Source organism: Petromyzon marinus, chromosome 33, assembly GCF_048934315.1.
Source record: "Petromyzon marinus isolate PM22_M1 ecotype Great Lakes invasive population chromosome 33, UKy_Petmar_22M1.pri1.0, whole genome shotgun sequence".
Classification (NCBI taxonomy): domain Eukaryota; kingdom Metazoa; phylum Chordata; class Hyperoartia; order Petromyzontiformes; family Petromyzontidae; genus Petromyzon; species Petromyzon marinus.
The window spans coordinates 8,751,794-8,773,593 of NC_133699.1; the positions used below are offsets into that span (position 1 = coordinate 8,751,794).

At 51.1% G+C, this 21,800-nt stretch overlaps 1 protein-coding gene across 4 annotated transcripts in view; it reads right to left on the minus strand.

Annotated features, from left to right (window-relative positions):
• The window catches only part of LOC116948380 (latent-transforming growth factor beta-binding protein 1-like), a 106,780-nt gene that overhangs the window by 72,579 nt on the left and 12,401 nt on the right, over positions 1-21,800 (minus strand). For all 4 annotated transcript variants that reach the window (XM_076071353.1, XM_032965000.2, XM_032964998.2 and 1 more), the window contains exons 4-9: positions 15,248-15,429; positions 14,633-14,809; positions 12,598-12,831; positions 11,445-11,770; positions 11,043-11,145; positions 1,518-1,595 (exon numbers count right to left, since the gene is read on the minus strand). In XM_076071353.1, the coding sequence (XP_075927468.1) occupies positions 1,518-1,595; positions 11,043-11,145; positions 11,445-11,770; positions 12,598-12,831; positions 14,633-14,809; positions 15,248-15,429 (1,100 nt within the window). The remainder of the gene's footprint in view (positions 1-1,517; positions 1,596-11,042; positions 11,146-11,444; positions 11,771-12,597; positions 12,832-14,632; positions 14,810-15,247; positions 15,430-21,800) is intronic.

Here is a 21,800-nt window from a genome sequence, read left to right on the forward strand (position 1 = left end):
TGACTTTGTCAAAAAAATGTTCGCAAAAAAAGCCTGCGAACATTTCCAAGGATCAATCCATCTTCTGTTTTATGAGCAACCCACAGATGGACGGACCACGGTGAGCATTTTTTACGAATATTTCTCGCAGGAAGCATAAGGCCGTGAATATACTGCGTCTATAAATGCCCCTGAGAAACGGCGCACCATTCATGCTGAGATGGTAGCTTTCCCCAGCCTTTAATAAGACGAGGATGAATAATAAACGTTGAGACAAACTACCGGCCAGTGTTGGTGCCAGCCTACTGGGGGCCCTAAGCAGAAATTATTTATTGGGGTGCATCACGAGACGAACAGACTCAGACACATTTGTGGAAACGAAGTTAAAATTCTAATTGTGATAATAAACGATTATTTTGGGGGGGTTTGTTTGTTGACAAGGATCTGATTTCCACTTGGTGTGGTCATATTTTTTTCTACGTGAATCTGGGCCCCCATTTTATTGAGCTTCTCTGATGCCCTACGACCTTTTGCTTCGTTTGCTTTCGCACCCCCCCCCCCCTCCTCGCGACTACCAACCGAGAGACCGGCGAATCCGTGGGCACGGCGCGACGGCGCGCCCCCTTAAATTTCTCCGAATTCCCTCGTAGTCGTCGCCGCCTAATCCTTTAATGTGCCCAAGACCACATAATTACAGCTTGCAGGCCAAAACCTATTTTCTCAAACTTCCTGCATTTTAGGATGCCCCTAACTCCCTTTTTTTTGGCAAACACGTTTATTTAAACGAGGTGGCGGGGGGCGGAGGGGCGGCGTGGGTGAGGAGAAGGATTAGCTAAGCCTTAAAAGCCCGAAACGGTGGCGCTTGTCGAATCGTTTTTTTTCCCCGCGTACACAATCAAGGAAAGGGCCGCCCAGGCTATCGTGTTTAAGGGCGGCTGGAGGTGAGCGGTGGTGATGTCTTTTTTTAATTATTGCTCCTGTCTGGAAAAAAAAAGAACACCAAGTGCTTTGTTCCCCTTTTAAACATCAAACGCATCAAAGGGCAGGTGCCTGCGTGCGTGCGTGCGCGCGCCACTGTGCCACGGCAGCCTTAGCTGCTCTGCATTTGACCGTTTGACCGAGGCCAGCCGAATGCCGTGCGGCTGGCCTTAAAAGGCGCACATCTTCCCGCAGCTGGAGAGATTCGTCGTAGCGCGCCAAACCCGACCGAAGGTCGCGTACGGCGAGTGGCGACGGACGTTGAACACGTTTGGCTTCACCCCGCAGGTCTTCCTGGCAAAATAAACTTCTATCAGAATGGTCACAAGTTCGCCTCCCTCCACTGGGTAAAACTTTTTCTAGGGGGGGGGGGGGCTGGAGTATAAGTAGGGAGGGGTTGCCACTGTCTGGGCTCGACCCGGACAGTCTGGGAATTGTCTTTTGGTGCTCGGGTTGCATGAATCCGTTCGCGCCGAGATCTGGCGCGGTGGGAAAAGGTGGGCGGCTCTAAGTGCGAGACCGCTACCGTGTGGGTCGGGGGGGCGGTTCCCGTGGATTACCTTTGCAGTGCGTCGAGTTTTCCCTGCGGAAGCCGTGGGGGCACTCCACCAGCTCGCCGTTCACCATGATGGGCTGCCCTGCAGCGACCGCGGACAGAGAGCGAGAGCGAGATAGGGGGGCGGGGCGGGGGGACAGTCGAGGGGGCCGTTAGTGGGCCCCGTGGCTCCGCACGACACCACGGCGTGAAAACCGCGCGCCCGCCTTCTCTCTTTCTACGCGGCCATCGTCGTCCCATCCGCTGCATAATCGCAGCGGTCGCAGCGGTCAATCCATGCCGAGTTTTGAGAGATGCTTCGAGGTTCCCCCGAACTGTGTCACCCAGCGCTCGGGCGACACTGGGTCTTGGCTCGCGCGTGTTACAAATCGCATTCTTGTGTTGTTATTGGTGTCATTGACCCGCCCCCCACCCGACGGGAGTCACGTCGAGGAAGATAAATGAATAATACCTGTGTAGACGTGACACGTAATACGTTGAACTTATTTCGCAACGTACGTATCCAACTGTGCTTATTGTAGACGTGATACGCAGTACGTTGAACTTCTTTCGCACCGTACGTAGTCATCCGTGCTTATTGGAGGTGCGGGGGGGGGGGGATAAACTGAATACAAAAAAGCGGTTAGAAAGAAATGAGTTTCCAATCTGAATGATTTAAAAGTGCATAGCTGCAGTGGCTTCTTAATATCGGAAGGGTGGTGCAGGGTCAACGGCAAGAATTTGGCATAAAACCACCACGTGGCCTAACCCAAAACCAGACGTGGAATCTATCTATGGGACTCTTTTCCCAGCATCAAGATTATGAGAAAAATAACAATAGGCTTTACCCTTTACGGCAATAATACAGGATGTGTTAAGATGTTCAGACATCAAAATAGACAGCTATTTCAAGGCACCAAGTTTGCATTAACCATACATGCTTGTGGCAAAACATGCAAACAAACACGCTCTGATAATGTACGCATTGTCTTTGAAACTGATTGTCCTTGACGGCTCCGTCTCTCCAGTGTTAGACCAGAGAATGGCAAAAAGGCGAACAGCACAAACGCAATGCACAATATCAAAGCATCAATAGCTTGGGTTGAGCAATCATTGCGCTGGCTACGGGGACCTACGCTTGAAGTGATGCCCTCGCTAAAAGTGTAGCAGCCACCACGTGGTGGCCCCTACCGTGTCCCAGACCCTCTCGTCAACCCTGTCACGAACGGTCAGCCACACCGTCAGCCACCGGTGCTCTTCCTCAACCGATCAGCATCCCAATCCACAAAAAAAACATCCTCATTCCTCACCCGATCCTGAAACAAATCCCGATCGCTAACCCCAAACCTATCGGCGACACTCTTCCTAACCCCCAACCATAGTCCCCCCACGAGCACAACACCGCATTGCCACGAGTGCCAAAGCCAAACGAGGACCGAAGGCTGCACAGTGACTGTAGGAGAGACGATGGGCCGTGGATCTTCTCTCTCGGTGAGAGGGGGCGAGCGACTCGGGTGAGAGGTGGCTGGGACGGGGGGGGGGGTGCTGCCACCATGGGAGCTCTCTCTGGTCGGGGGTTCGGGGGTGGGGGAGGTGAGAGAAGGTGGTTGGGGGGGGGGGGGTGCAGCCACTCAGCGTCCACACGGGGAAACCCTTCAACCGCACGTCCCGCGCTCGCCGCGTGACCACCCATTCTGCCGGCGACCTCTGACCAATTGCGAAACGACCCAAAAGGCGTTTAACTTAATTGCTCAGAGCTATCAGACCGGCTAATTGCCTATCCGCCCCGCCTCCCACCCCCAACTCAAGTACCTCTTCCTAATTGAAACAGAGGCTCGCGCAGCCCACGGCGCCCGCTCTTGCCGTGGTGCTGTGGCCTGGGCGTCGGGCTTCGCGGGCCGTCGACACGCGACGTCTTCCTCGTTCGTCCACGTGCGCCGCGGTGGCTAGGAGATGTTAACTGCCTCGCCTGGCATGCAGGAGGTCGTGGATTCGATGCTGGCCCTGACACCTGCAGCATATTTGGAGTTTGCGTGTCTCTCTCTCTCTCTCCGTGGTCGTGTGGATTTTTCTCCGGGTCCTCCATTTTTTCCATCCACATTTAAAATCAAAGCGCGTTCAGAGCGTTTGGCTGCTATACATTTCCACTTCGTTGAGCTATCATTTGTGATAGCCAGGTCGCTTCGGCTAAAGAGCTACAAAGCTCGGTGGGCCTTACATGGCACAACAAAAAATAGTTAATAATTTTTAGTTTGCTAATGACCCGTGGCGTCGTCGTTGGTAGTTTGAAAAAAAAAACCCGCAAAATTTTCGTCCCGGGCGCAGTCCCGGCTCCACGGACGGCGCAACCCACAAGGTGGTGGGGGGGGGGACCCCCCTCCGAGTGTGTTGAGAAATAGAGGGGGGTGTGGTGGGGATGGCATCAGGAGCCTTTCTGGTACAAATTAAAATTCTTCGCGTTTCGCCGGTGTAAAGTCACACCGGAGCGCCCGAGGAACGGCGTACACACACGAGGCGACGCTCGTGAGGGCCGGCGGTTGTGGCACAGCGCTGGCCCCTCGTAATGAAAACTCTCCACGTGTTTTACGCGACTGCGGTAATATACGTTTTTTTTTTCCGGATTATCTGGGTAATGTATATTGGACGCCGCATATGGCTGGAAGCGAAAGGGAAAAAAGTGAGATTGAAGATATTCCATGTGGCGGTGTTATGTCTCCCCACGATCTGCCTTTCCTCATGCCATCTCCGCCTCCCTCTCTTGCAAAGCTCGTAAGAGTCCGCCGAGATCCTGGGTCCGATTCCGGGTTTCAGCCGCCTATGATTAAACTCCCCCGGGGTTTTCAAGTGCAGCGAGATGTTGGTCTTAGCCCGATCTCCAATAACTGCACGAGAAAAAAATCCGCAATATTTCATTTAGTCCTAATTTGAGATACATTTTAGAGACGGGCATTGCTCTCGTAGACAGGGTGGGAAGACGCTATCCTCAACGGTGCGGACCACAGGTTGCTTGAAGAGATCTCAGGGCTAGCTCGGTGATATCCACTTCCGCGAGACATTCTCTCGCAACTGTCCCGCGAGAGCTCTGAATGACACGCGACGACAGCAGCGCGATCCGGATAAAATTGTCCAATAATGATAACAAGAGCAAAAAACATCTCGAGAGGACAGTCGTTTTTTTTTTCCTCTCCCGCGGACGCGAAACAGCGCAACGAGTCGCGGCGGGCGGCGTCTGCAAGTGATAGGTTCCGTCAATAAAGTTGTAGGAGAGCGTTGGGAAATTAATGTTGAGTCTGCTGACCGGCGCTGTGAAAGCAGAGATCCATCAGATCACTTCAAAAGCTGCTGGACTTGTTCTGAGCAAAGAGCAAATGGCCTGGGGCCTTTCGGTAAGACTGCGGGCATGGGAAGTGGTACAGTCTGCGTCTGCTGGGAATTTATTATTAAAAGATGTGCCAGATGTACCCCTCCCTCTCTCTCTCTCTCTCGCTCGTTCGCTCGTTCCGACGTGTTCGTACGAAATCATCTTTTTCTTATTCTTTTCTTTAACTTTGTTATCGTTTCTCAAAAGTAGTATTGTTTCACGGCATGCAAGACCAGCCCAAAGTGGGCCCCCCCCCAACTCCCTCTCCACCCCCCCTCCCATTCATAACGAGCATGTGGCAGTGATCATCTGCTATATATGTTGTGGTAAACTAGCAGCATAAATTCTACATTCCCATGACAGGGGAGGAGTGTATCCATAGCACAACCACCCTGTGACTTTCCCCACGAATGTCCAAGTCGACCCTCGACCGGGATTTGAACGTGCGACCTTCTTTGCTGTGAGTCGGGATTTGAACGTTTGACCGTCTCAGCTGTGAGTCGGGATTTGAACGTACGACCGTCTCAGCTGTGAGTCGGGATTTGAACGTGCGACCTTCTTTGCTGAGAGTCGGGATTTGAACGTGTGACCGTCTCAGCTGTGAGTCGGGATTTGAACGTGCGACCTTCTTAGCTGTGAGTCGGGATTTAAACGTGTGACCGTCTCAGCTGTGAGTCGGGATTTGAACGTGCGACCTTCTTAGCTGTGAGTCGAGCGCTCCAGCCATTTCTCGACCCACGGGAAGGGACACCCAATCGTCTATTTTTGAAAGCGGCGAATTCGAATTGCAAACTTTAAACAATCCCAACACAAGCAAGTAGGTCTCGTGAAGCCATCCGTGCGGCGCTTTGAGTGCTGTCCTCCTTGTGATCTTGATAGGTTTTCGCCTGGTGACTTCGTTTCACTACCACGTGCATGCGAAAGCGCTCGTTAAAGCATTCCACGCTCATTTAGTTATTTCGTTCAGGAAGAGGGCTCATTAACAAGTGCGACCCGGGCCACTAGTCTTCCAGCAGAGGTCGATGACTGCTTTGTACAATCTCAATTCGGACTTTTTTTCTAATTTGGCAAATGTGGAGGCTGTTGCCGGGACACGATCACCTACTCTCAGGTCGCCGGGTTCATAGCGCCTCCGATTAGCACGGTTGCTTTACGTACGGTGCCAAAGTAAATTCAACGTACACACATACATAGCGAACTGTGCTCACCACTGTGCCATCGCTCCCGACAATAACACAATAAGTGCACACACACACACAACTATGACAGCCGCCGGAGAATTAACTAGCAAAATAAATAAAAATGACACTCAGATGCCCTGCGCGGCAGACCGAGGTTATATGAGGCTGCGTGCAGCCTGAAGGTTGCCCACTTGGCAGCGTCTGGGCGAGACGTAGGCGCAGCAGGAGGGCCCATCAATTTAACGCACTTTTAACCGCCGTTCGTTAGCACCGGGGTCACCGATCTCCGACCATTGGACCACATTGTAACGCCGCTGCACGCCACACGTGGACCTGTGTTGAACTCCTTTCGCTAAACCGTACGTAGCCGACTGTGCAAATCGGAGGTGCGCGGGAAGGACAACCAATGGCCGGCAGCGTCTCAGTAATTCACCGGGCTTCTCCTGAGGCCGTCCACTGGCTCACTCGCTGACATCGACATGAATATATAAACATTGCCGATCAACTCCCCACCAGACGGAATAAGGAGTGTCTATTTGAGTCGATGGATGTCCGTGTGAGTCTATGGTGGGTCTCTATCTACTGTATGTCTGTGTTTCCCTACGCGAGTCTATGAGATGCCCGAAACATCGTCTGTCTCTCCTCTTCCAGAGGGATCATCATTACTGCGGTGGAAACAAACAAAAAGGTCGAATAATTGAATTTGGGACCTGGAATGTCAGGACCCTTATGGACAACCCTCAAGGTGAACGCCCAGAACGCCGCACCGCAATCGTGGCCTGGGAATTCAGACGACACGACATTGACGTGGCTGCCCTCAGCGAAACTCGGCGGGCAGGGGAGGGGCAGCTCAAGGCACAAGAAGGTGGCTATACCCTCCTCTGGACAGGCAGACAGGAAGAACAACGGCGGATGCACGGAGTTGGTTTCGCCATCGACAATTAACTCATCAATCAGCTTGACGAGTTCCCTATCAGAATCAGGGAGCGTCTCATGGCTCTGCGTTTCAAACTGGTGGGGAGTCAATATGCCACTGTCATCAGCGCATATGCCCCGACTCTTGATGCCGATGATGAAGCTAAAGAAGAATTTACGCCAGCCTTGACCAGGTCCTTTCTACCATTCCTGTGGGAGACAAACTTATTCTTCTCGGTGATTTTAATGCCAGAGTTGGAAGGGACTTAAACCTCTGGAATGGAACCATCGGCAAGGAAGGAGTGGGAAAAGTGAATTCCATCGGCATCCTGCTGTTGACGAAATGCACGGAACATGGACTCATCGTCACCAACACCCTGTTCCGCCGGAAAAAAAATACAAAACATCATGGCAACATCTGCGATCTAATCACTGGCACTTGATCGATTACGTCATTGTCCATGTATGATTCACCCAGACTGTTCGAGCAGCTGATGATTGCTGACTGATAATCATCGACTCATCTGCTCAACCATGTCCATAAAACTGGCTCCCAAACGTCGAAGGCCTCAAGGGCTCGATTAAGCAAGACCTCTTCCGCCAAAGTGTCAATGAGAAACTCAAACTGGAATCACCACCAGTGGGAGAATGTGGGCAGCGCTTGGGATGTCTTTAAGTCTACCATCATTAGCACCTGTAAAGAAGAGACACTTGGAGTCTCTACCAATACTCATCAATGGGTGCACCACCACCACAGTTTAGTCAATCGGCAGGTCACTCGTGGTGGGGTATTGTGGATAATTCCCACCTCTTCCAATACACCTTGTTAGCGTGGAAGAGTAGGCCAAAAATGGACGACATACTGTGTACGAAGGGTATTTACTGTTTATGTATTATTTTGTCCCATTCGATCCGCTCGTGCAAATGCAACATTTGTATTTAGTTTGTATGCATTTGTAAATCACCGATCCTTGCACCTGTGTATCAATACATGTGTCACGAGAGTAAGAATCACTTTTAATCAATGCATCGATATCCGCCATGATCTCTCCACTGCTGGACGAAGCTCAACCAACATTAATCTATTAACGGATGGACTGTTTCATTCGCAAATGGCTCATGCAATTCTCACACCGAACATTAGACTGGCGACCTGGTCAGTGGTGCCGTCACAGTCCACCTTCTGCTTCATCATTCCAGACACTCAGACCGATAGAACACCACGGCACAGCCCCATTACAGCGGTCACGACTTCAAGGGTGGTCCAACTGGGAGCGGCTACCCACCTTGTCTAAGCGTGTCACACGTCCCAGAAACAGATTAGCCACACGGGCCCCATTTTGAGCTCGCAGACTGCCTCGGTAACCCTGGCTTGGCCCAATCTTCAGGTCAGCGAAGCGACCAAATGGGCTATTGTGTGGCCGTGGAAACGCCGCATCAGTGCCATGCGAACTGCCCACCGGGGAAGAGGCAGCACGGACAGATGCTCGCGACCCTCTATAGCTGAACCCAAGCTGCCCAGTTATAATGGACGAGGCGACGTGTGCGATGCGCCGTTAAACTGTGAATGGGGATAACGGCAGCCCCTCGACGCTTTAAAGTGTATTTCTGCTCCAGATATGCCCGTTGAATAATTCAGACCCATCTGCCACCCGACAATCGCTGCTGTGCCACCCAGACACTTCCCATTCCGTGCAGCGTACCCCTTCCTCCTCTATCACCTCCTCCTTCTCCTCCCGCACTCGCAACAAAACCCCCAATTGTTGTGGCCGAGTGGGTTGGTCCCAGCGACTGGGTCACTCACAGCAGGGGACGAACCCCAAGTAACGACCCTCGGCACATCAGCTGGCATCGCGGGCACAACTAACAAATGGCACCGACTCGGCACGATTGATTATATTATCCACGTTTACCGGTGGCGTTTAGCTACTGAACATATTGCCATACGAAAGAATAGAACATAATCTTCTGGACATTAATTGTGGTACCTGTGCGGCTATACTTGTGGGAAATAGAAATTTATTTTCCGTCACTTCTTATTACTCGAATCAGCAGAAAGCCACGGAGAACAATATATCTCAGGGGACAATATAAGTGCGACCCTTTGTGTTGGAGAACGGCCCACGGAAGTGGATATCGCAGAGCTAACTTCTGACTTTTCCTCGGAATAAGGGGCAGAACCTGGATTCGAACCCAGCGCAATGACCTTTGATTAACCCGGCCACCTCACGTGGTGTTTCCTGTTTTAAAAAAAATATATATTTTGTGTTTTGTCAGATTGTTCCCGATGACCATCAGTAAAGAAAATGTTGTTGTGTTTTGTCATAGCACCACTTTGGTATTCCGAGCGGAGAGCAAGTCAAACGGTATACATCAAAGAGATCTTCGGCAAAAGCAATTACAATGTTATTCTATAATGTATGCCCTTCCTTTTTTCTCCGAAGGAGTCAGTCGATTTCTGATCGCCAGGTGTCCAAACAATGTGGAAATTACTCTCCATGAACCCGTTTCACGTCGGATGACGGCGCACGCGACCATGGGTGTCTTTTTTTGGCAAGGTCTCAACGCAAGCCGACAGGGAGGGTAATGCAAACAACTTGGTTTCGCTGTCGAGCTCAATTGACTGTGCTTGAAATGAAGTAAAACCCCAAGGCAATCATATTTAGCGATCTGGTATCATACCTGTCAATCTATACGATTTACTCCGTATTCTTATACAGGGAAATTGAGTTTTCAGGTCCATACGGCATACCGCCATTTAAATACGGGCAAAAAAATGTCTGTTTGTGTTTCTCCCTTGTGATGGGACTTTGTAGGATGCACGTTGAGGTTTATAAGGGCAAGGGGTGACCAATAAGGCCTGAATTAAGGTAGGCACTGATAAGGGGTTGACAGGTTTGTGGTATACGAAACTTAAGTGCATACTTGCCATTAAAAAGGATCTATATTTGAAGCTTTCGTGACTGCAGAAATTCATACTCTCTGGTTCTTTCGGTAAAGTAACGTAGGTATAAAATAAAATTAAATCACGACGTTTCGACTGCAACACAAGCAATCATCATCAGGTGGGAAAACCACAGCAAGAAATATTTTTATTTTATTTTGCCGAAGTGGGAGAGAGATGCCGTGGTAAGAGGTTATATAGGTAAAGAGAGGGGGAAGGGCAAGGGAGGGGAGGGGAGCGTTGCGTGGACGCTAGGATGGACGGGGGGAAGTGGGCGGGGCAGGAAGTGGGAGGCTGAGAGTTGATGTCACCGTATAATGCCGGCTTTAGAGGCACGGTGTGCGATGTATTGACATCGCAGGCACCACGGATATGTGGGTGCAGTAGAGGGGCTCGGTGAGCACTGACTGACAGAACTGGATGGCACCACGCTCTGCGTGCAGGGCCAACCCCGACAGGATGGGGTGTCAGGGTGACGGCCACGGGAATGGGGTTACTATAGGCCGTGGCACTCTGGTTGACCCTAGAGGACACGTGACCAGTAAAGTATACACAGGGCCCCCAGGTGGGGGGGCTAGGGGTTGTCACGTGTCAGGGTCGAGATCCTGCTCGAGGGTTCCAGAAGGTGGTCGTGGCTAAGGACGGAGCCAGCCACGCCACAGAGGATATAAGCCGGGTCCCCGAGAGGGACCGGCTTCTGTTGTTCATCCTGAAGAAATCTACGTTCTACTTTCTACGTCCTACAAGAGTCACCAACACGTGGACCTGGACCCAAGCTGGGGTGCGATCCATCGTAGCTAGTTCCAGTGTAATTAGTGCAGTTAGCCTGGTGGTCCACCACCGTAGGTTATCTTGATAAGGGGTCGTACCCGTGTGTTGGTTTTAATAAATGTGTTGCCTCCAAGAAGTGCGTCTGCGACTCAGTTGAACTCACTACAATTGTGATAGACCACTCAAGACCGCCCATTCTTGCCCTACCGCACCTCCGATTAGCACGGTTGGCTACATATGGTGCGAAAGAATCTCAAACATCATACACACAAGGCAAAGCATTTACATGTAGTTCTCCCCACTTCCAGTATTGTCAGATAGTCTTCTTCCCATGAAGGTTTTTTGGCATGTAAGCTGGTCAGAGGGTGCGACGCTTACCCAGCTTCTCCGGACATCGGTTGCACCGGTCAAGGCCCCAAGCAGCCCCGACGCTCCCACAGCACACCTCCTGCCTCGTGAGGCCTGGCAGAGGCTTTACACACTGTATCAACAACAACAACAACCAACAACAAAGTGTTTGTTTGCATTTAGTTATTGCTACATTTCTGCCCTGCCCTGCTTTTACACATGTGTTTAGAACTTTGTCGCAATTCAGCTGAAATGTAATGCAATGGGTATTTTGTGTGTGTGTGTGTAAAGTCATTGTTGACCAGCTGAGCCCATTAATATGCTACCACTTAACAACCCGGGTTTCAATCGTGGGTGGCTGAACACCGGATTTGAACCAAGGTTCTCAGCGGTGCTGCTCCAGTGCTCTGACAGCGCCGTCAAGACCCCCACCTTGTTGTCTTTGATGTCCACGTAGCATCGTCCCAGCATGGGCGCACGGGCTAGTATCCTGGGCTGGGAAGGATCAGCTCCACCCGCAATGGCCTGGTCCCTCTCCTTGTCTCGCTGCTGATTCCCACCCAGCGACGCGAGCGAGGCGAGTGGGCGGATGCGAGGGCTCGGCAGGGGGTGTGGCGGCCGGTGGGCCTGGTGGTGCGAGATGTTGAGGCCGTCCATGAGGCGGGCCACTTGGTGGATCTGCACCGTGGCCTCGGGCGGGTGCTTCACGTGGACGTTCACCAGGTCCGGGTAGCTGGGCAGGGACCCCGGCGCGGACACTGCCAGAGCGGCACGCGGCGAGAGAGAACGGACGGTGATGCACCTTCAGCCGAGACAGAAGGTAACGGGCACGTGCAGAGTGTGTGTTGCTCGCAGGCAGTGGGGAAGGCGCAAACTCCCATGTATATGCCTTGTGTGCGCGTTGTGTGACCACCACATGCATTTAAATCTGTAAAGGATGAGAACCCCCCCCCCCCCGTGACAGAAGAATAAGGCCGAAAAATTGTTGTACAAGCAATGCACATCTGTGTGTGTTGTTTGACAGTTACATTGCATGGACACTGCTGTAAGCTTTGTCTAGACCACAAACTCAATTGGGATAAAAACTATTTGGCCATCCCCTTGTAACGGCAGTGAGACCGAGAGTCAACCAAGAGCACTGTCTATGCAATGTGGTGGTCTCATGGCACGCACACACTGGAAGGGGGGGGTGCGTAGTTGAGGCGACGTCACAGATGTCTCGGCAGCTGAGGAGATAAACTGAACTTCAAGCTAAACTATTTTTATTTTACCAGGTAAGACCCACTGAACTATATAGCTCTTTTTCAGAAGCGACCTGGCCATGATTATTTATAGCTCAACGGAGTGGTTTATAATCACGTGGAAATGTGTAGCAACCAAACACTCTAAATGCATGTTGATTCTAAATGCGGAGGGAAAACCCAGAGGACCCGGGTAAAAATCTACGCGCCCACGGGGAGAACACGCACACTCCAAATATACAGCAGGCGTCAGGGGTCGGAATCGAACCCACGACCTCCTGTATACCAGGCGAGGTAATAAACATCTCAACCCCCTTGGCGCCCATGATGAACAGGGCCCTCACCCTGCGTCGAGTTGCCGATGGTCGACAGCGGGAACATGTAGACGGAGTGACTGGGCTGACTGGGGCGACGGCCACCAGAGGCCGCCTGGGCCTCGCTCCCTGTGGCGGCCTGCCCGTTCACCTCGTTGGTGAGCGCCGGGATTTGGCAAAACTTTCCCGTGAAGTTGGGCGGGCACCAGCACTTCTCCCTGGCAGCGCACCGCCCGCCGTTGTGGCACGGGATTCCGCAGATCACTGAGAGTGGGAAAGAAATCGTTGGTGGCAGGCGGAGGTTTTCATTTCACAACAAGTCGTGGCATCGTTATCATGATGATAATAATTATAAAGGACCATGCCCTGTATATACCTAAGGAAGTCGTACCGAAGCTCATCAGGGCGTTTGGCCAATTGAATTGATGTGAGTTTGGCTCCATGTGGGAGGTTACTGGAGTATGCAGAGAACACCTACGATGCTTGAGGGGTAACACTCAAGGAATCCTGCTGCTGTTGATGCTGATGCCCACCTTGCAGCCCTGAGTCTATAAGGCCTGGTATTCCCAGACAGTCTCCCAACCCCACTGATATTCCGAGATCTGATATGATCAGTACCATTCATGCTGATTTGGTCAAAAAGACAGATTGATCCTTCGGATCGAACAACAATTCGAGCAAAAAGTTTCTTCAAAAAGCCAGGTGTTATCATTGCAAATGCTACCCCTGGCACTTAGCTCGTGGGCACGCGTGTGTCCGTGCATTCCATCGCGATAGATGCCCGTGTGCCCAGATGGGTTCGTGGACTAACGAGGATTAATTTTTCCTTGCGGGTCGCGACGCTGCCCTTGCACTGTGAGTGGCCCACGAGCAGTTTCTCCATGGCGGTCTCCATCTCCGCCGATCTCCTCTCCCCCACCCCCCCCCCCCCCCCAAAAATCGTCGGTGCACCGAACGCCGAAAAGAACATGTATGAAGCGATGGCACCGTGGGGGAATTGACGCAGCTGCTACCTCCTCCACCGCAACAGCGAGCGTCCATCGCCGTTCGCTTTTTGGCTCAGAGAATCGGCTGCCGCGTGCGCGTGCGCCCGTGTATGTGGGCTGTCAGCGCGGCTGCCAAGATGCGAGATTGCTGGGCGGGTGGAGCGGGGGTGGAGTGATATGCGGCCAGAAAGATAACACTGCCGCGTGCGTTCATGTCACATGCAGAATATTGGCCTGCTACCCCAAAGGTGTCCCCCAAGGTGGGTGGCGGGGTGGTGGGGGGGAGACATACGGTCGGACGTTGTGCATGCCCGACAAGAAAAATGGGCAAGAGATAATTTGGGCTTGAGGTTTTCACATGCGATGCTCTGCGACGCATCTCGGGCGTGCGCGATCCTTCAAGTGCCGCGGAGATCTGTCGCTTTGTAAACTACTACCATTGTGTGGGCTTCCTGCCAGCACGTGCGACACAGCCGAGGTTTAAGATTTCGCCGTTCAGCATGAGCACAACGTGCAACGTCTCCGCACTGCCTGCGAATTAAAACCCAGCACGTGCCACTTAGAAATAACAAAAAAATAAGTTAAATAAATAATCCGCCAGCGGTAAATGACATGGTGAAATTCTGTACCGCCACTGGGGTGGTCTGGATGCAGTTCACTACCCAATGAACAAGCAAAATGAAAAAAAAACCCTTTGGAACCCCCATAACAATTATTAATATTCGCCCGGGAAAGCCTCACTGAGCCTCAAGTTTCTTTTCCAGGACAGTTCTGCAGTGGAATGTTATGGTGATTCTATTATTGAGTGAAAAAACCAAAGCACCCAGAGAAACCTCACTACCCTTACGAGGAGATAACATTCAAATTTCTGCACAGTTTTCTGGATTAAAGAATCCACTGCCAACCTCCTGACCACCTCGCATCCCAAGCCTACAACACCTGTTACTCCCGGCAAGTGCCCTATCCGAACGCTGGTAACTCAGGTTTGAACCTTGAATTGCTTATAAAGTTCCGACGATAGCTTTACAGGACATTTCCCACTTGAGTCTACGGTAGAACTGGGCCGCGGGCTCACACACCGATGCGGAAGCCGGACCCGTGCTGCGGGAAGATAGTCTGGCCGTCCTCGGCGATGATGGTGGTGACGTTGCCCTTGGAGCAGGAGGTCTTGCACACGGAGCCGGCGCAGTCCAGCTTGCAGATCGTCGGCGTGAACACGACCTTGATGCGCTTGGGGACTGGGACCGAGTAATTTCCTGGCAAAAGGCAGAGGGATGATCTTTGTCACAAATATCGGCATCATCATTGTCGTCAACATCATTCCACCAAAATTCATCATATATCCATCATGATCAGCAATGATCATCCAGGTAAAGGTCTTCCCAAGAATTTCCCATTTCTAATTGTTTCGTGATGCAGCAATGCATGTGGCTCCTGCACTGATGTCATAGATCCATCTCAGTCATGGAAGTCCACTCGGGCATGTTCCCTCCTCAGTCTCAACCATTGGCCATCATCTGTGCTCGTGACCTGCCGCCCATGCCCACTTATATTTTTTTACTAACAGCCAAAATGAGGATCCCTCTAACTTGCGTAACAACGAAAATCAGCGTGCCGACATGTTCACCCACTGGCCAGGCAGCGGTTTTTTTAATGCATCCCAGACCGACGCCATGACCTCAAAAACTCCTCACCGTTCTCGTCACCGGGCCTGGGCACGTACTGCAGACCCTGGGGGTCCCCATGGTTCAGGCGTCCGCCGCCCCGGCCACTCAATAAGCGGTTCAGCGCCTGCCGCCCGATGATCCTCTGCCTCACCAGCCTCTGCTGGGGACCCAGGTGAGAAGGTGCTCCACCTTGAGCTGCCTGCCCTTGGCTGGGTCAAGAGGGAAATACAAACGAAAGTTACTAAACTAAAACAATTTAGTATTTTACCAGGTCAGGCCCACTGAGCTATGTAGCTCTTTTTTCAGAAGCGATCTGGCCATAATTGATAGCTCAATGAAGTGGCTTATCTAAACGCATGTCGATTCTAAATGTGGAGGGAAAAACCAAAGGACGCGGAGTAAAATCCGCGCGACCACGGGGAGAGAGAGAAACTCGCAAACTCCAAACGTACAAAATGCGGCAGGGTCGGGATCGAACCCACGACGTCCTGCATACCAGGTGAGATTTTTTTTTATTGAGGCAATACGCGGGCCCATTACATCACGTTCTGACACAAGTATATACCGTCAACATAGACTAAACCGATTACATAAGGCAGAAGATAGACAGATGAGGAATGGACCCGCTGCCCCAAACCAGGCGGGGTCCCACCGGTAAGGGTACCAGACGAGGTATTTAACATCTCGCCACCGCGACGCCCCTTCGAGTTAGATCAGGGGTGGGGAACCTATGGCATGTGACTTCATTTTCACACGGCCTACGGCCACGTGAAACCTACCAGTTCAAAACGGTGCCCTCCCCCCTGCCGAGTGATATTTATGGGGACTCCATCTTGAGGGTGAGACTGCCTCGGCCAGGGGTCAGCAACCTGCGGCTCTTTAAGGACTGATTCATGAAGATGTTTATTTATGACCGCGTCTTGTGTTCACAACATGCATTGCGGCTCTTGAAATATTGAGGGTTTTTTTTCACCAAATTCGAAAAAAATGCCTCTTATATTCATTTTGTTTCCCTGGTCGAGAAGGATTGAGGCGGAACGTCTTAAATGAGGTTGGGGAAGGTTGTGTCCAGCATCACTGAAAAGAACAGTGACCCAGAATCTTGCACGGAGAACCTAGGAGACCTGCCTGGAGAAATGAGAGAATATTGGAGATGCTAGCAAACCTTTTCAGAGTCCCTCCGCTGACTCTGCCTGGTGAGGCCTGTGAGGCCTAGTGCCTCGTAGTCAGCCTCACGCTTGCCTGTAACTGCATACAAGTGCTTAATCTCTTTCCATTAACCAAATGCGACCTTGTTAGGTGCGCACCAATTCGTTTAATACAGTACCAGTGCCTGGAGAGGCTTGCGAGTAGATCTTAGTACAAGGTTGCAATTCCAGCAACGGGAGAAAGCCTGGGAGCCTATCCCGAGTGCCACTGAGCCTCACAACCTCGCCACCTCTGTGACCCTGCTCAGCTCGTGCCCCCCCAGACCTTCAAACCCTGCCATCTGCACAAACTCTGCTTGGTCTGTGCCGAGACCACCTTCGAACCTTGCAACCTTACCACCTCCACACACCGTTGGGCCTGTGGCAATACCCCGCAAAGTCTGTGACCTGTGCAGACCTACTAGACCCCGTGTCCGAGACCAGTGAGATTCAAATCACAACCCCAAGACCTGTGAGATTCAGATCACAACGCTTCTTTCATGAATGTGCATCGGCGTCTGCTGGACTTTGATCATTAGCTATTAGGACCGTGTTGATCTGGTTGCAACCTAACCGAGTACCTTTGCTGTTTAAAGTTGATCTTGACTATTTGACGAATGGTGTATTCATACTCTTTGGTTGCAGTCACGAAAGCTTCAAATCTAGAATGAATGTTGTATTGTATTGCCCTGCAACGCCCAAAGAGCCTTGAATATTTCCCTCGTGTTGATCTTTGCGAACCCAAGTATTTTATTTGCTTGGACTATCGTCCTGGCAGCCCTGCAGTTTGAGATGAAAGCAACCGAGACTTTGTTTGTGTAACTTGCACTTTTGTTTACTTTAATTTGGAACGGTGAGAATTCTCGTGTTCATCGGTGGCTGTTTGCTATGTCTGCTCTCATGGACCTCCTGCTGACTCCACCTCGTGTGGGTTTTTCGGAGTTTCTCTAATTTTAGCCTTTTAGAGGCGACAGTCTCAAAACCTGTTTCGACCCTCACATGGATGTACACTCAGATCACTGCAGACAAAATAGTGGAATATTGAGAGGTGAACGAATAATTTAGAACATATTTAGGAAAGCGTTTGTTTTATTTGACTATGACCACATCAACAATATGATTCTGGAAGAGACTGATACGAATGAAATGTACCATCATGCCGGACTTTTTCACTGGGCAGAATTTCATGAAGTTGCCCGAGCTCTCACTAATAAATAAACAAATATAATAAAAGCACAGGCCATTACATTAAAACAGATGCAAAGCGGCGTGAGCGGGCACGTCGTGTTTATTTGTTACTCGTCACCCGGGCTCAAGTTAGCAGCGGCGGTTAAAACCTTTTTCAAATTACATTCCTGGCACCGGGGAAGGTTCCAGCTTCATCAAAGCGGCGATCTCAGCTCCAGAGCCATGATGGCTTGAGAACAACATTCTTGTCTCCATAAATCAACACTGAACACTCGGTTAAGCAAAACACACGCTCGCACAAACGGGTTCATCTTTAAACGTTACATCCTGGAGCTGGGTGGAGCGCGACAAATAAAAAAAGAAGGGGGGCTAATGTTTACAGAAATGGAGCCACCACTTCGGGGCTGACGCTAACAAGGCTAATAGCCTCAAAGCGAATGGAAGAATGCACACTGTGTGTGGAAAGCGGCTACACATGGCACGCACCCTGCCAGAGTACACCCCCATAATGCCTTCTCGGTGGCGGTGACAATAAAACAATAACCCGAGCTGTCCCAGCCCAAAGGCGGGTCAGAATTATTCAGGGGAAAAACTGCTTGCGAAAGAGACAATTGAATTACCCCGACGATTAAAAACGCAACGAGGCGACAAACGTCAGCGACGGGGGGCGGTCGCGAGCGAGCTCCAACGTCCGGCGCGATCTTCAAAGTCCGACGTTACGCTCGTGGCCATCGCGCATTCTCCGCTTGCCCCCCTTTGAAACGGAATCAAGAAAGGCGACACTTAGCATAGTTTCACCGAGAGAGTGCCGAGGCCTCAGCACGCGGAAACACGGGCTCGGGCAATCAACATGCCAGAAACTGGAGAGCTGCTGTAAAGTGAATAATCCCGGCACGTTCAAGCTTCAAGTGCGTCAACATCGGAAGCACACCGGGGTGCGGTGGGGTGGGGAGGGGGTGCTGCACGCACACCAGGAACGTGGCGTATAATAGTTTATTTTTCTAGACACATACACGCACGAACATCAGCTTAATTTTTTCCGCAGTTATTTTAATGCCGTGTGAAGCGATCGCCCCCCATCCCCCCACCCTCCCAAAGGAGCCTTCTTTGCACCTTGATTATTATTACATAGCAAAAGTTACAACGAGCCGCTGGCAGGCTTTGCCCTCGAACAATCACGTTTAGGATTCAGTGGATTCAGTGCACCGTACTTTTTTTTATGGGGTGAGGGCAGTGGGAATGTTTTAAAAATGCGGCATCAAGGAAAATACCACTTGCCTTGGTGTTCGAATCAAATAATTAACAGACTGACACGGCTACAAAATTGCTGTGAAGGTCATTAATGGGGGTTGTTTTGACTATAACTCACAATGATAGTATGAGTTAGGTTGAAGAGGAGAAGGGCCGTGAATGGCTTAGATGCGACTTGCCATCGATATTAGCCGTGGCAATGAATCAAACTCAGATCGTAAGAGCTTGTTGCACGGTGTGTCTGCTTGTGCGTCACTGCTCACCCCAAACTTCCACTTCAATGTTAGGATTATTATCAAGGTCCACCAGTGAAACATTGCAGAAAAGAGGAATCAATTGAGTCTTTCCTTTTGGGGTGGCCCATTTATCGATACCCCATTACTTTCTAATGACCCTGATTTACTTTTAAACAGGCGATTGAATATTTCGATAGCGATGGCTCCGTATTCTACAGAGGAGAGTGCTGAAAATGTTAACATGTGTATCAAGTTTGGAGGGAGACGTGTACATGGAGTTAGATGCTTTGAAATACAGTGTTGATTTCTCTGTAATTACACACTCAATTTGGTGGGATATCTATAAATGGACAAATTTGGCTTCGAGCATTAATAAGCAGACAATTACGCCTCCTTCCCATATCTGTCTCCCCACATAAAAGGGTTAATTCCCTTATCATCGAGACTGGTGGGAGATGTGTCAGGAAGCTTGTGAAATAAACAAAATGCAGTTTTCTCCATCATTAATTCCCATAGTTTTTGTTTCACGGGGTATCTTTTAATGGATCGCCCTGCTATCTTATCACGTGAAGGTTGCAACTGCTGCAAAGCATTCAAAACGGCCGTTCGTTATCCTGAACCAAGTTTATCGGCTGCCACTTTCTCGTTTGCTCAAGCATTTGGGCTTGCAGGCAAAGTTGTCCACTCAAGCAGCACACCCCCACCCCACCGCCCGCGCGCGCGCACTTTGCGGTTATCGGAGACAGCGAAGTTAACAAACTTTGTTTGTCAATGTGCCCCAGACTCGTTTCTGCGGGTGAATGACGGCCGCCGCGAGCGACGCCCCGCTACGGGCGGAGATTCTGGAGAGCGTCAATCGGGCCCAATTATCTAACCGCCTCGAAGAGTGCAACATCTGTCAAGCTCGCGAGAGCTCAGTGTGGGTGCTCAGCTAATTGCCGAGGAGCCTGTGGCCGCCTGCCGATAAGGACACTCACAGCCTCCGTCGCTGCCGCCACCCTATCTGGGGATCAACAGCCCAGGGGGGGGGGGGGGATGTGTTTTACAAGGTGCGCGTGTTTCACGTGGACGTGTTGTTACCAGAAGCACTCGGCGAACGCCGTTCCAGATCGAGCACAAAAACTTCGCCCACCCCGACCTCCCCCCCCCCACCCCCCACCCACCGTAGTGGTCGTCGGGGGCTAAACAAAACTCCGCACAGCCAGGGTGAGCACGCCGGCACTTACCGCGCTCGAATCGAGTTTATTTATTGAACACATTTACCCAGGAATGCGCTCTTTAAGGCGTCTTAAACGTCCCGTTGCACAAAAGGTGTCCCCGGGGCAGCGAAAATAAAGCTGTGCAAGCCCCCCGCAGTAGGCATCGACGTGTCTGCGACCAGGCTAAGCGTGCGCGCGTGGACACAGCTCGCTCGGTGCGACTGCGGTCATGCACCCCGCATGTGTTGCCGTTCGTCGCGACGTTTCGCTCCGCGCGCCGGGAGCGAAAACGTCGGACATTGTTGGCGAACAACGCGCGTGCGGTCACGACCGACCTGAGCACCACGCCGGTGAGCTGTACAGCAGCAGCTCCGATTGGCACGGCTGGCTACGTACGGTGCGAAAGATGTTCAAAATGCGTGCACGCATGCCGCCAAGGCACAGGCAGTCGCTAACATTAGGGGCGAACGTCTTCGTTCAGAGCAGAGAGATGAGTCGTGCGGCGACAGCCAACTACCGGGGCATCACGATTGCTGAATCACAGCACATGTGCAATGGGCTGCTTTACACATTCGGCAACATCATCATTCGCATCAGTCATCGTCTACCAACTGCTGGATTAAGGCCTCCCTCTCCAAGCCGTTATCTTCCCTGATTGGTCGAACGATACAATAATTAATGTGGCGGTGCGTACTGCGCGCAAGTTGATTTAATCGCTCCATCTAATTAATCTAATTACGCGTTAGTTGTTTTCATCATCATCATCATCACTCCATGCATTGCGGTCGCTGCCATTCCATGACAAGTCTCGTCCATAGGCCATCATCAAACTAATAAAAGTCTTCCGATTAATACATATCATCGTCATTGTCTATAGTTGTATAAACTATGGTTTATTTACGGAATAAGTGATTGGTTTGAGCACGTCAGCCCCTGTGGTATTTTATGAGATTTTTCTCTCGAGGCAAGAAAGATGGAAACACTTTTTTTAAATATGTGTGTTAAACTTCCTTCGCACCATACGCAGCCAACCGTGTTAGTCGGAGGTGCGGGGTATATCTGAACCACAGTCCAATAATAAAACGACGTCGTGATTATCCTAACGATTGCCCCACGATCTGTCAAGTGTCTGAAGCGTGCGTCTGCGATCGTGGAACTTGCCCATAGACGCCACGAGGGGATAATCGCTGCTTTGACACGTGACGCGCACCATCTGCATGAAATTACCAGCGTCCTCAATGCTGCGAACTCCTTTGTTGATTGTTGACAGATTGCGCGCGTGCGTATGTATGCACGTGCGGGTGTGTGATTTTAATGGCCTGTCAACGGTCCCATTGGCCCGACGCGGGGCAATTGGAAGTTCCGCTGGAGAAAACCATTTTCAGCCAAATGCAAAAAAATGTTTTTGTTTGAACGAAGGGAGGGAGGAAAAAAAAAACTAGACGCCGGGGTGGCGCTAGCTTCTGGTCACAACCCTGGAGCTCGCAAGGAACAGCTGCTGTGCGGTTTGACACTCGAA